Raw genomic sequence first — 14,988 nt, 5'->3', positions numbered from 1 at the left:
CTCTACAAAAGAGGAGAAATATAACTTTTTAGTAAAAACACATTTAAAACATTTGTATGCTCGTACAAGACTTAAAACCTTAAATAATGGAACGGATTAACCAAAGAAATCAAACGAAGCACCAATATGATTCAGTTTAAGAGACTATTCAAACTACAAGTGTTCACAAAGTACACAGAACAAGAATTATGATGAACATCTTGAACCCCTTTTTAAAAAAAATGTTATTAAGACAAATATTATTTATGTACTTAATATTTGTTTGCTTACTATGGTATATTATTTATGTGTTATTTATTTGTTTCTCTCATGTTACAGAGAACAAGGAAATTGGATAAAATTGCTATGGCATGAAAAGGGTTAGCATTACATAAGCTCTGCTTCTCCCTACTCCTTTTCGGACGTGCTGTAATGAAACAACTGGAATTGTGTGATGCATCACATTGTATCGTATGCATGTTTGAAATAAAACAAACTGAAACTAAACTGAATACTTGTTACATAAGATCTCTGCCTTGTTTTTAACGACTACTTAGGCCTAATACGCTACTGTATTTTAAAGTTGGTCAATATGGTGGTAAGAGGGGATTTTCTGAGGTGGTACACGATGAAAGAAGTTTGAGAACCATTGGACGAGGTGATCAATTACAAAAGGAAGCAGGCAAAGAGAGGGTGGGAGATAAACACGGATGTGTGCACTGTTGGACGCTGATATCCACCCTAACTTCCTGTATGCCCCCAGTGAGGAAAAATCTAAGCTGTGTCAACTGTTATTGAGGGGAAAAAACAAAGGCAGCCCACAGGAAATAAGTCGTGTGCACATCTGTATACGCATCTATATCAGTTTTGCAGCTATTCTGCTTTTTCGATGATCGGTGTCTATGCCTGGCAAGAATCCGAGTCAGACACAAGCCTTTCCTGCTTACATTAGCAGGGGCGGCGAACAAATTCTCGAGTAGGGGAAAAACAGGGAAACTCATCAAAATTGTGTTTTTTGCATTTTACATCCCTGGACACAGGAGGACCTTAAGGGCAAATTTCAACGGATTTAAATCAGAGCCAATAGTATGAAATCATTTAAAAAAATAAAAATTTATCATGTTGTCACAAAGCCATTCGGTGTTTTTTGTCTTGATTATAATTGTGATAAAAAATGTAATTATTCAGTGGTTTTAAAAATGTTAAGTATGACTATCAGTATTTTTAACCATTTTTAAGTCTTTGTAACCCATTTTAAAATGCTTTCATCATCATGTACATACAAAATCATTTATTGTGATATAAATGGTTATTGCAGGAGGCTGCCAAATATAGCACAAGACAGATTTTAGGCCATATCACCCATCCCTAGTGTGTGGTCTACAAAATAAAATAACAGTCTTTATTCAGCACCAGGTCAAATAAACAATATGTGGTTATAGGTAACCTCCTAGTGTATTCTTTTAAAAGAGTCCTAATATGCAAAACTAACTTATCTTACCTATAGGTACCTGTATTTGGGATTTGCATAATTCCCCAAAAATTGGAGTCAAACCACGAAGGTATGGCGGAGATATTTTAGCCCATTTAGCAGTGTCTGTACCTGGCAAGAATCCGAGTCAGATACAAGCCTTTCCTGCTTACATTAGCGGGGGCAGCAAAGAAATTCTTGAGTAGGGGAAAAACAGTCAAACTCATCAAAATTGTGTTTCTTGCATTTTGCATCCCTGGACACAGGAGGACCTTAGGGGTAAAATCCAACAGGTTTAAATTAGAGCCAATAGTATGAAATCATTTAAAAAAGAAAAAATTATCATGTTATTGTCAAAAAGCCATTCTGTGTTTTTGTATTGATTATAATTCCATCCATCCATCCATCCATCCATTTTTTTCTACCGCTTGTACCTTTAAGGGCCGCGGGGGGGGGGGTGCCGGAGCCTATCGAAGCTTCATCCGGGTGGAAGGCGGCGTACACCCTGGACAAGTCGACACCTCATCGCAGGCAGGGCCAACACAAATTGTGATAAAAAATAAAATTATTCTGTGGTTTTGAAAATGTTAAGTATGACTATCAGTATTTTAACCATTTTTAACAGTCTTTGTAACCCATTTCAAAATGCTTTGATCATCATTTACATACAAAATAATATATTGTGACATAAAAGTTCATCGAAGGAGGCTGCAAAATACAGCACAATACAGATTTCAGGTTATATCACCCATCCCTAGTGTGTGGTCTACAAAATAAAATAACAGTCTCTAATCAGCACTAGGTCAAATAAACAATGTGTGGTTGTAGGTAACCTCCTAGTGTATTCAAGGCCTACTGAAAGCCACTACTACCGACCACGCAGTCTGATAGTTTATATATCAATGATGAAATATTAACATTGCAACACATGCCAATACGGCCGGTTTAGTTTACTAAATTACAATTTTAAATTTCCCTCTGAGTTTCTTGTTGAAAACGTCGCGGAATGACGACGCGTATTATGACGCGTTTGTGTCGTTATTGGTTGGAGGGAACATATTAGCCCAGCACCACTTACGGCTAAAAGTCGTCTCTTTTCATCGTATAATTACACAGTAATTTGGACATCTTTGTTGCTGAATCTTTTGCATTTTTTCAATTAATAATGAATACTATAAAGAATAATGCTGTTGGTGGAAAGCGGTGGATTGCAGCTGCCTTTAGCACCGAAACACAACCGGTGTTTCTTTGTTTGTTGTGAAGCTTTAACACAGAGCGGTCAAGCGAACATGTTTCTCTACGTCAACCAGCTAGTTTTTGGATGGGAAAATTGTCGGCTCTTACCGGAGACTTCAGTGGATTATGGGACCTTCTCCTATAGCTGTCAAAATGCTGTGATCTTGGCTCCTCATCAGGTTCTCTCTGAGACACTGCCGTTCACCGCAGCCATCCGACGTTCAGGTATGACTTTACTCATCTAATCTCACTAAAATACTATTAACACAATAAGCAGTTGAGGGATTTTCCAGAATTATCCTAGTAAATGTGTCTAATTACATCTGAAATGTTACCACTGCCGCCGCCCGAAGCAATCGCTTTTTCTTTTTTTTAGTGCCTCACTCTAACTTTACTCATCCACGAATCTTTCATCTTTGCTCAAATTAGTGGGGAAATTGTCGCTTTCTCGGTCCGAATAGCTCTTGCTGCTGGAGGCTATGATTATAAACAATGTGAGGATGTGAGGAGCCCTCACACCGGTGACGTCACGCGCACATCGTCTGCTACTTCCGGTAAAGGCAAAGCTTTTTTATTAGCGGCCAAAAGTTGCAAACTTTATTGTCGATGTTCTCTACTAAATCCTTTCAGCAAAAATATGGCAATATCGCGAAATGATCAAGTATGACACATAGAATGGACCTGCTATCCCCGTTTAAATATGAACATTTCATTTCAGTAGGCCTTTAAGAAGTCTTAATATGCAAAACTATATCTTAACTATAAGTACCTGTAATTGGGATTTGCATAATTCCCAAAAAGTTGGAATCATACCATGAAGGTATGGCAGAGATATTTTAGTTGTGTCTATGCCTGGCAAGAATCTGAATCAGACACAATCCTTTCCTGCTGACATCAGCAGGGGCGGCGAAGACATTCTTGAGTAGGGGAAAAAAACAGTCAAACTCATCAAATTTGTGTTTTTTGCATTTCCAATCAGTGGGGGATCCCATTCAACCTCCTGTAATAAAAAGTACAAGCCCTAAACACAACACAGCTGGACACAACTGGTGGAAAAGGAGGTCAGCATGTATTCAGCTCGAAGAAGAGGAGATACTAAAATACTTCCATAAGACCCCAAACGGGACAAGCGGTAGAAAATCGATGGATGGAAGTTGCCTACATCAGTGTTTTTCAACTAGTGTGCCGTGAGATACAGTCTGGTGTGCCGTGAGATAGTCTTGTGTGCCGTGAGATACAGTCTGGTGTGCCGTGGGGGATTATTTAATTTCAACTATTTGGGTTAAAAATATTTTTTGCAAACCAGTAATTATAGTCTGCAAATGGTGTGTTGTTGAGTGTCGGTGCTGTCTAGAGCTTGGCAGAGTAACCGTGTAATACTCTTCCATGTCAGTATTTGGCAGCTTTGTAGATGACGGAAACAGCGGGAGGCAGTGTACAGGTAAAAAGGTGTCTAATGCTTAAACCAGGGGTGTCAAACTAATTCTAGATCGGGGGCCACATGGAGAAAATCTACTCCCATGGTGGGCCGGACTGGTAAAATCCCTGCACGATAACTTAAAAATAAAGACACCTTCAGATTGTTTTCTGTGTTTAAAAATAGAAGAAGCAGATTCTGAAAATGTATAAATCATAATGTTGGTTTTTTTTTACACTTACATGTCGCGGTTAATAGTATTCTATCTTTGTCATTATTTATATTTTCTGAATGAATGATGTGATAATGTTCATCAGTCAACTCAATGGTGTTCATTTCCTATCTATCAAGATAAAAAAATATCCAAAACAAATTACAGTATGCCATGTATGTAGTTTGATCATTTTCCTCAATTGATGTACTAACATCATGTGATTTATTTTGTACATATGTACCATCATCCAGAGATACAAAGAATTGCTATTGCAACATCCAGTAGACACATGTAGAAGAGCTGTTTCTTTCATTCAAAAATTTTAGGTTAACTAGTATACTTAGCAAAGTCATCCCACAGGCCAGATAGAACCTGTTCCGGCCCGCGGGCCGTACGTTTGACAACCCTGGCTTAAACCAAAAATGAACAAAAGGTGAGTGCCCCTAAGAAAAGGCATTGAAGCTTAGGGAAGGCTATGCAGAACAAAACTTAAACTGAACTGGCTACAAAGTAAACCAAAACAGAATGCTGGACGACAGCAAAAACTTACTGTGGAGCAACGACAGCATCCACAATGTACATCCGAACATTACATGACAATCAACAATGTCCCCACAAAGAAGGATGAAAACAATTGAAATAGTCTTGATTGCTAAAACAAAGTAGATGCGGGAAATAGCGCTCAAAGGAAGAGATGAAACTTCCACAGGAAAATACCAAAAAAAGAGAAAAAGCCACCAAAATAGGAACACAATACAAGAACTAAAACACTACACACAGGAAAACAGCAAAAAACTCAAAATAAGTCACAGCGTGATGTGACAGGTGGTGACAGTACATCTACTTTGAGACAAGAGCTATATTGATGAATGCCTTGTTATGGTTTTAAGTCATACACGACCTTTTACTGTCAACTGACTTTCGTTTTTTAAAGGCCTACTGAAACCCACTACTACCCACCACGCAGTCTGATAGTTTATATATCAATGATGAAATATTAACATTGCAACACATGCCAGTTTTAGTTTACTAAATTACAATTTTAAATTTCCCGAAAGTTCCGTCTTGCAAATGTCGTGTAATGATGACGTGTATGCAAGACGTCAAGGGTTTTTAGGAAGTATGAGCGCTGCGCACACACACAGCTAAATGTCGTCTGCTTTAACGGCATAATTATGCAGTTTTTTGGACATCTGTGTTGCTGAATCTTTTGCAATTTGTTGAATTAATATTGGAGAAGTCACAGTAAAAAGATGGAGTTGGGAAGCTTTAGCCTTTAGCCACACAAACACACGGTGGTTCCTGGTTTAAAATTCCTGGAGGTGAACCTTTCCTATGGATCAGAGCGAATGTCAACCAGCAGGTTTCGGTGAGAAATTTGTGGTTAAAAAGTCAGTTCTTACCGGAGAAAAGCTGAGCTTGTGCCGTCCATAGCTGCCGTCGACTCCCCCGAGACACTGTGCGTCAAGACACCCGTGGAGACACCCTTCCGACTATCAGGTAATTTAAACTCACTCAAACACTAGCAACACAATAGAAAGATAAGGGATTTCCCAGAACTAACCAAGTAAATGTGCCTAAAAACATCGGAATCCGTCTCAATGCAATCGCGTTTTTTAATCTTTTTTAACTTTTTTTTATTTTTTTTTTCTAGTCCGTCGCTATCAATATCCTCAAAGACGAACCTTTCATCCTCGCTCAAATTAATGGGGAAATTGTCGTTTTCTCGGTCCGAATAGCACTTTTTGTTGGAGGCTCTGTCACGCCAAATTTCTTCCCCCCTACAAAAACCTTCCCCCTGGAAGAAACTACTTGAAGGACCCCAATGAGGGTGTAAGGACCTTAAAGCAGCTCACACAGCTGCCTGTTTTAAAAGCATTATAATTGGCTGATTGTCATAGGTGAAAAATAACGGTGAGGAAAAAATATTAGCATTCCAGCATGCTAACCTTTCAAGCTATTTTTGAATCGCTAATTTTGCAGCTGTAACCCTTAACGGTGAGTAAAAAATATTAGCATTCCAGCATGCTAACCTTTCAAGCTATTCGGTTGGTAGAGCAGCCGTGCCAGCAACTTGAGGGTTGCAGGTTCAATTCCCGTTTCCGCCATCCTAGTCACTGCCGTTGTGTCCTTGGGCAAGACACTTTACCCACCTGCTCCCAGTGCCACCCACACTGGTTTAAATGTAACTTGGATATTGGGTTTCACTATGTAAAGCGCTTTGAGTCACTAGAGAAAAGCGCTATATAAATATAATTCACTTCACTTCAATCGCTAATTTTGCAGCTGTAACCCTTAACGGTCAGGAAAAAATATTAGCATTCCAGCATGCTAACCTTTTAAGCTATTTTTGCTTTGCTAATTTTGCAGCTGTAACCCTTAAGAGTCATATAACTTGGTATTGTCACGCCCTCATTGGGGTCCTTCAGGAATTGGAGGGGCTGTCACACCAAACTTCTTCCGGGGGGAAGGTTTTTGTAGGGGGGGGAGAAATTTGGCGTGACAGCTCCCATTAAAAACAATGTGAATATGTGAGGAGCCATCAAACACGTGACGTCATCATCTGCGACTTCCGGTAGAGGCAGGGCTTTTCTCTTACCACCGAAAGTTGCGAACTTTATCGTGGATGTTCTCTACTAAATCCTTTCAGCAAAAATATGGCAATATCGCGAAATGATCAAGTATGACACATAGAATGGACCTGCTATCCCCGTTTAAATAAGAACATCTCATTTCACTAGGCACGCAGTCTGATAGTTTATATATCAATGATGAAATATTAACATTGCAACACATGCCGGTACGGTCTTTTTAGTTTACTAAATTGCAATTTTAAATTTCCTGGGATTTTCGTCTTGAAAACGTTGTGTAATGATGACGTGTACGCAAGACGTCACAAGTTTTTAGGAAGTATGAGCGCTGCACACACACACAGCTAAATGTCGTCTGCTTTAACGGTATAATTACACAGTATTTGTGAGAACTGTATTGTTGAATCTTTTGCAATTTGTTCAATTAATATTGGAGAAGTCACAGTAAAAAGATGGAGTTGGGAAGCTTTAGCCTTTAGCCACACAAACACACGGTGATTCCTTGTTTAAAATTCCTGGAGGTGAAACTTTACTATGGATCAGAGCGCGGTCAAGCGAACATGGATCCTACCGAATGTCAACCAGCAGGTTTCGGTGAGAAAATTGTGGTTAAAAAGTCAGTTCTCACCGGAGAAAAGCTGAGCTTGTGCCGTCAATAGCTGCCGTCGACTCCCCTGAGACACTGCGCCTCAAGACACCCGTGGAGAAACCCTTCCAATTATCAGGTGACTTAAACTCACTAAAACACTAGCAACACAATAGAAAGATAAGGGATTTCCCAGAACTAACCTACTAAATGTGTCTAAAAACATCGGAATCCGTCCCAATGCAATCGCGTTTTTTTATTTTTTGTAACTTTTTTTTTTTTTTCTAGTCCGTCGCTATCAATATCCTCAAAGACGAATCTTTCATCCTCACTCAAATTAATGGGGAAATTGTCGTTTTCTCGGTCCGAATAGCAATTTTTGTTGGAGGCTCTGTCTCGCCAAATTTCTTCCCCCCTACAAAAACCTTCCCCCCGGAAGAAACTACTTGAAGGACCCCAATGAGGGTGGAAGGACCTTAAAGCAGCTCACACAGCTGCCTGTTTTAAAAGCATTATAATTGGCTGATTGTCATAGGTGAAAAATAACGGTGAGGAAAAAATATTAGCATTCCAGCATGCTAACCTTTCAAGCTATTTTTGAATCGCTAATTTTGCAGCTGTAACCCTTAACGGTGAGTAAAAAATATTAGCATTCCAGCATGCTAACCTTTCAAGCTATTCGGTTGGTAGAGCAGCCGTGCCAGCAACTTGAGGGTTGCAAGTTCAATTCCCACTTCCGCCATCCTAGTCACTGCCATTGTGTCCTTGGGCAAGACACTTTACCCACCTGCTCCGAGTGCCACCCACACTGGTTTAAATGTAACTTGGATATTGGGTTTCACTATGTAAAGCGCTTTGAGTCACTAGAGAAAAGCGCTATATAAATATAATTCACTTCACTTCAATCGCTAATTTTGCAGCTGTAACCCTTAACGGTCAGGAAAAAATATTAGCATTCCAGCATGCTAACCTTTTAAGCTATTTTTGCTTTGCTAATTTTGCAGCTGTAACCCTTAAGAGTCATATAACTTGGTATTGTCACGCCCTCATTGGGGTCCTTCAGGCATTGGAGGGGCTGTCACACCAAATTTCTTCCGGGGGGAAGGTTTTTTTAGGGGGGAAGAAATTTGGCGTGACAGCTCCCATTAAAAACAATGTGAATATGTGAGGAGCCATCAAACATGTGACGTCATCATCTGCGACTTCCGGTAGAGGCAGAGCTTTTCTCTTAGCACCGAAAGTTGCGAACTTTATCGTGGATGTTCTCTACTAAATCCTTTCAGCAAAAATATGGCGATATCGCGAAATGATCAAGTATGACACCTAGAATGGACCTGCTATCCCCGTTTAAATAAGAACATCTCATTTCACTAGGCACGCAGTCTGATAGTTTATACATCAATGATGAAATATTAACATTGCTACACATGCCGATACGGTCTTTTTAGTTTACTAAATTGCAATTTTAAATTTCCCAGGATTTTCGTCTTGAAAACGTTGTGTAATGATGACGTGTACGCAAGACGTCACAAGTTTTTAGGAAGTATGAGCGCTACGCACACACACAGCTAAATGTCGTCTGCTTTAACGGTATAATTACACAGGATTTTGGAGAACTGTATTGTTGAATCTTTTGCAATTTGTTCAATTAATATTGGAGAAGTCAAAGTAGCAAGATGGAGTTGAGAAGCTTTAGCCTTTAGCCACACAAACACACGGTGATTCCTTGTTTAAAATTCCTGGTGGTGAAACTTTCCTATGGATCAAGCGAACATGGATCCTACCGAATGTCAACCAGCAGGTTTCGGTGAGAAAATTGTGGTTAAAAAGTCACCTGTTACCGGATATCAGCTGAGCGTGTACCTCCCGTACAGCTGCCGTCGACTCCCCCGAGACACTGTGCGTCAACATCCCGGCCGTGGACACACACTTCCGACTATCAGGTACTGTTAAACTCACTAAAACACTAGCAACACAATAGAAAGATAAGGGATTTCCCAGAATTATCCTAGTAAATGTGTCCAAAAACATCGGAATCCGTCCCAATGCAGTCGTGTTTTTTTGTTGTTTTTTTTCTAGTCCGTCGCTATCAATATCCTCAAACACGAATCTTTCATCCTCGCTCAAATTAATGGGGAAATTGTCGTTTTCTCAGTCCGAATAGCTGTTTTTGTTGGAGGCTCTCATTAAAAAACAATGTGAATATGTGAGACATATGTCGGACACGTTTCCAGTGAGGGTTGGACTCCGCCAAGGCTGTCCTTTGTCACCGATTCTGTTCATAACTTTTATGGACAGAATTTCTAGGCGCAGTCAAGGCGTTGAGGGGATCCGGTTTGGTAACCGCAGGATTAGGTCTCTGCTTTTTGCAGATGATGTGGTCCTGATGGCTTCATCTGGCCGGGATCTTCAGCTCTCGCTGGATCGGTTCGCAGCAGAGTGTGAAGCGACCAGAATGAGAATCAGCACCTCCAAGTCCGAGTCCATGGTTCTCGCTCGGAAAAGGGTGGAGTGCCATATCCGGGTTGGGGAGGAGACCCTGCCCCAAGTGGAGGAGTTCAAGTACCTAATAATCTTGTTCACGAGTGGGGGAAGAGTGGATCGTGAGATCGACAGGCGGATCGGTGCGCCGTCTTCAGTAATGCGGACGTTGTATCGATCCGTTGTGGTGAAGAAGGAGCTGAGCCGGAAGGCAAAGCTCTCAATTTACCGGTCGATCTACGTTCCCATCCTCACCTATGGTCATGAGCTTTGGGTCATGACCGAAAGGATAAGATCACGGGTACAAGCGGCCGAAATGAGTTTCCTCCGCCGTGTGGCGGGGCTCTCCCTTAGAGATAGGGTGAGAAGCTCTGCCATCCGGGAGGAACTCAACGTAAAGCCGCTGCTCCTTCACATCGAGAGGAGCCAGATGAGGTGGTTCGGGCATCTGCTCAGGATGCCACCCGAACGCCTCCCTAGGGAGGTGTTTAGGGCACGTCCAGCTGGTAGGAGGCCACGGGGAAGACCCAGGACACGTTGGGAAGACTATGTCTCCCGGCTGGCCTGGGAACGCCTCGGGATCCCCCGGGAAGAGCTAGACGAAGTGGCTGGAGAGAGGGAAGTCTGGGCTTCCCTGCTTAGGCTGCTGCCCCCGCGACCCGACCTCGGATAAGCGGAAGATGATGGATGGATGAATATGTGAGGAGCCATCAAACATGTGACTTCATCATCTGCGACTTCCGGTAGAGGCAGGGCTTTTCTCTTACCACCGAAAGTTGCGAACTTTATCGTGGATGTTCTCTACTAAATCCTTTCAGCAAAAATATGGCAATATCGCGAAATGATCAAGTATGACACTTAGAATGGACCTGCTATCCCCGTTTAAATAAGAACATTTAATTTCAGTAGGCCTTTAATGATTTCTGCTGGTGGCGTGTCTCCGGATTTTTTCAACGCAAAAAATGTGCCTTGGCCAAAAAGAAGGTTGAAAAACACTAGCTTACATTGTACAACCTGGAGGTTTATAATTAGCAGTAAAAAGTAGGTTTACATAAAAAAACAGCACATGACTATAACTACCTATAACGTCAAAAACTCCACTTTAATAAGGAATGGCTTGGGTAAAAAAAGAGTAAAATGTCAAGATTCGCTACTATTAGCTTATGTCATCGTTCGCTAGGCTAACGGTTTGTTAGCATTGGAAAAGTAGCGTTAGCTCCGATGCTAAGCGAAGCTAGCCTGCTAGCCACGGGTTAGAAAAGTTTGACAAACCTGACTGGCTTTATAAAACTGCTTCTTCAAGCCTGCCACGGACATCTCGGAGGGCTCTTCGACTTCTTCCGTGTAAAAGTTAGCCGAGCGTTGTTGTTTTGGTGTGGTTTAAAAAAGAAAAAGGGGCAAAAAAAGGAGTGTTTTGGGAGGTATGATAGGACTTCCCAGCCGCCCGTCACACTCCTGAGGGTCTGGACCCGCCGCCTGACCACGTCCGCGTCCTCACTCTGCACACAAGTCTCTTGCTTTTTTTCTTGTCAACTTCAACTACGGACGGATATTCTTGCGCAAACTTCAGAAGAAGAGACCTTGACAATTCTTTGCACACACAAACAAATCTGAAAGGGGGGGGAAAGAATAGATTTTTTTTTTTTTTTTTTTTTTGCAAAAGCGTCATTTTACTTGGGACCCTTAAATTGGAGCATGCTGCTCCCCGCTGGATGAGAGTGGAAGTGCGGTTATGACGTCATCGATGCAGATGTTGACATCGCATTACCTAAATGATCCCATCCATTCATTTTCTACCACTTATTCCCTTTTAGGGGTCACGGGGGGCGCTAGCGCCTATCTCAGCTACAATTGGGCAGAAGGCGGGGTACACCCTGGACAAGTCGCCACCTCATCGCAGGGCCAACACAGATAGACAGACAACATTCACACTCACATTCACACACTAGGGCCAATTTAGTGTTGCCAATCAACCTATCCCCAGGTGCATGTCTTTGGAAGTGGGAGGAAGCCGGAGTACCCGGAGGGAACCCACGCATTCACGGGGAGAACATGCAAACTCCACACAGAAAGATCCCGAGCCTGGATTTGAACCCAGGACTGCAGGGACTTCGTATTGTGAGGCAGACGCACTAACCCCTCTGCCACCGTGAAGCCCACTTGTAAACGATGATATTTATAAATAAAGGTTTTTAAAAAAGGAGCTATTGGAAGAAAGTTAAAATAAAAAGACAATTATACCATGTCCCTTCCAAGGTCAATCAATCAATCAATGTTTATTTATATAGCCCTAAATCACAAGTGTCTCAAAGGGCTGCACAAACCACAACGACATCCTCGGTAGAGCCCGCATAAGGGCAAGGAAAAACTCACCCCAGTGGGACGTCGGTGACAGTGACAATAATCAATCAATCAATCAATCATCCATCCATCCATCCATCCATCCATTTTCTACCGCTTATTCCCTTTCGGGGTCGCGGGGGGCGCTGGCGCCTATCTCAGCTACAATCGGGCGGAAGGCGGGGTACACCCTGGACAAGTCGCCACCTCATCGCAGGGCCAACACAGATAGACAGACAACATTCACATCAATGTTTACTTATATAGCCCTAAATCACTAGTGTCTCAAAGGGCTGCACAAACCACTACGACATCCTCGGTAGCCCCACATAAGGGCAAGGAAAACTCACACCCAGTGGGACGCCAGTGACAATAATGACTATGAGAACCTTAGAGAGGAGGAAAGCAATGGATGTCGAGCGGGTCTAACATGATACTGTGAAAGTTCAATCCATAATGGATCCAACACAGTCGCAAGAGTCCAGTCCAAAGCGGATCCAACACAGCAGCGAGAGTTCCGTTCACAGCGGAGCCAGCAGGAAAACATCCCAAGCGGAGGCGGATCAGCAGCGCAGAGATGTCCCCAGCCGATACACAGGCAAGCAGTACATGGCCACCGGATCGGACCGGACCCCCTCCACAAGGGAGAGTGGGACATAGGAGAAAAAGAAAAGAAACGGCAGATCAACTGGTCTAAAAAGGGAGTCTATTTAAAGACTAGAGTATACAAATGAGTTTTAAGGTGAGACTTAAATGCTTCTACTGAGGTAGCATCTCGAACTGTTACCGGGAGGGCATTCCAGAGTACTGGAGCCCGAACGGAAAAAGCTCTATAGCCCGCAGACTTTTTTTGGGCTTTGGGAATCACTAATAAGCCGGAGTCCTTTGAACGCAGATTTCTTGCCGGGACATATGGTACAATACAATCTGCAAGATAGGCTGGAGCTAGACCGTGTAGTATTTTATACGTAAGTAGTAAAACCTTAAAGTCACATCTTAAGTGCACAGGAAGCCAGTGCAGGTGAGCCAGTACAGGCGTAATGTGATCAAACTTTCTTGTTCTTGTCAAAAGTCTAGCAAACCCTTTTCTTACCAACTGTAATCTTTTAATGCTAGACATGGGGAGACCCGAAAATAATACGTTACAGTAATCGAGGCGAGACGTAACAAACGCATGGATAATGATCTCAGCGTCTTTAGTAGACAAAATGGAGCGAATTTTAGCGATATTACGGAGATGAAAGAAGGCCGTTTTAGTGATGCTTTTAATGTGTGCCTCAAAGGAGAGAGTTGGGTCGAAGATAATACCCAGATTCTTTACCGTGTCGCCTTTTTTAATTGTTTGGTTGTCAAATGTTAGAGTTGTATCATTAAATAGAGGTCGGTGTCTAGCAGGACCGATAATCAGCATTTCCGTTTTTTTGGCGTTGAGTTGCAAAAAGTTAGCGGACATCCATTGTTTAATTTCAATCCGGCGTCTAGCTGTCAAGCGGGTCTAACATGATATTGTGAAAGTCCAATCCATAGTGGATCTAACATAACGGTGAGAGTCCAGTCCAAAGTGGATCCAATATAGTAGCAGGAGTCCCTCGGAGTCGGCAGGAAACCGTCCCAAGGTGTCTCATTGTTCCCATTGGTTTGAGTTTTGATGCCATATGACATTATAATGATGAAGTTTGTATAATTTTCTGGAGTGAGAGTGTTTAAACATTTTTTTTTTTAAATCCCACAGTTAAAATATATATATATATTTTTTTTACTACACTTCCTACCAACAGCAATCCGACTGTATAATGCATATGTTCCTTCTTGACTGCACTTAAACGTAGAATATATTTATATTATCCATATATTATATATTTTAAATATATATGATATATGTTATACAAATTATATTATTTATTTATTATTATTGTCTATTGTGAGCGAACTGTGGTGCTGAATTTCCCCCATTGATCAATTGATTGATTGATTGAACCTTTTATTAATAGTTCAGTACATATTCCGTACAATTGACCACTAAATGTAACACCCGAATAAGTTTTTCAACTTGTTTAAGTGGGGGTCCACGTTAATCAATTCATGGTAAATTAAAGTACTTTCTATTCTATTCTATTTTGCATTCTATTTTAGTTACTTTGAATTTACAACCACCTGGCGCTGTTTTGTACTTACTTTGATGATTATTTCTCTGCTATTGGTAAATGTTGAAATTTATAAATAAAGGTTTATTAAAAAATACTACCCGATCGGTCAACTTATGCGCAAAGTACACGCGTTTTCCTTAAGTCGCCAAAAAAATGTTTTCAATAAAACGGATAGCTTGGATAGTAGGGAAAAGAACAATAATATAAAAACGAACATTTATGTTGGAGAAAAAAAAACGGGCAGTATAATCGCCACAATTCCAACCACTTTTGGTCTTGGAGGCGCCTGTTTTATTTTGTTTTTAAAGACTTATGAAGTACTTAACATGAATCATCTGTTGCCTCACAATAAGTAGACGTTGAAATTGTCAGTATTGTGAATAGATGTTTAATAAAGTAGTCAAAAATATTTATTTATTCGCCATCGTTCAGGTTTCAGTGCCGTTTCAAAATAAACAGTGTATTATTAAAAAAATAATAATAATAATAAATAAATAAAAATTACGAGATGGCAGAGGACTGCCAC

General features: G+C 41.3%; 1 protein-coding gene across 1 annotated transcript in view; it reads right to left on the bottom strand.

Annotated features, from left to right (window-relative positions):
* Positions 1–11,605, bottom strand: part of sh3gl1b (SH3-domain GRB2-like 1b) — a 66,147-nt gene extending 54,542 nt beyond the window's left edge. Inside the window, exon 1 of the mRNA XM_061888780.1 lies at positions 11,248–11,605. Coding sequence (XP_061744764.1) covers positions 11,248–11,292 — 45 coding nt within the window. The 5' untranslated portion in view covers positions 11,293–11,605. The remainder of the gene's footprint in view (positions 1–11,247) is intronic.
* Between the last annotated feature and the right edge of the window lie 3,383 nt (positions 11,606–14,988).

The sequence above is a fragment of the Nerophis ophidion genome, linkage group LG26, assembly GCF_033978795.1.
Source record: "Nerophis ophidion isolate RoL-2023_Sa linkage group LG26, RoL_Noph_v1.0, whole genome shotgun sequence".
In the NCBI taxonomy this organism is placed as follows: domain Eukaryota; kingdom Metazoa; phylum Chordata; class Actinopteri; order Syngnathiformes; family Syngnathidae; genus Nerophis; species Nerophis ophidion.
This window is presented reverse-complemented; position numbering and strand designations above follow the sequence as displayed.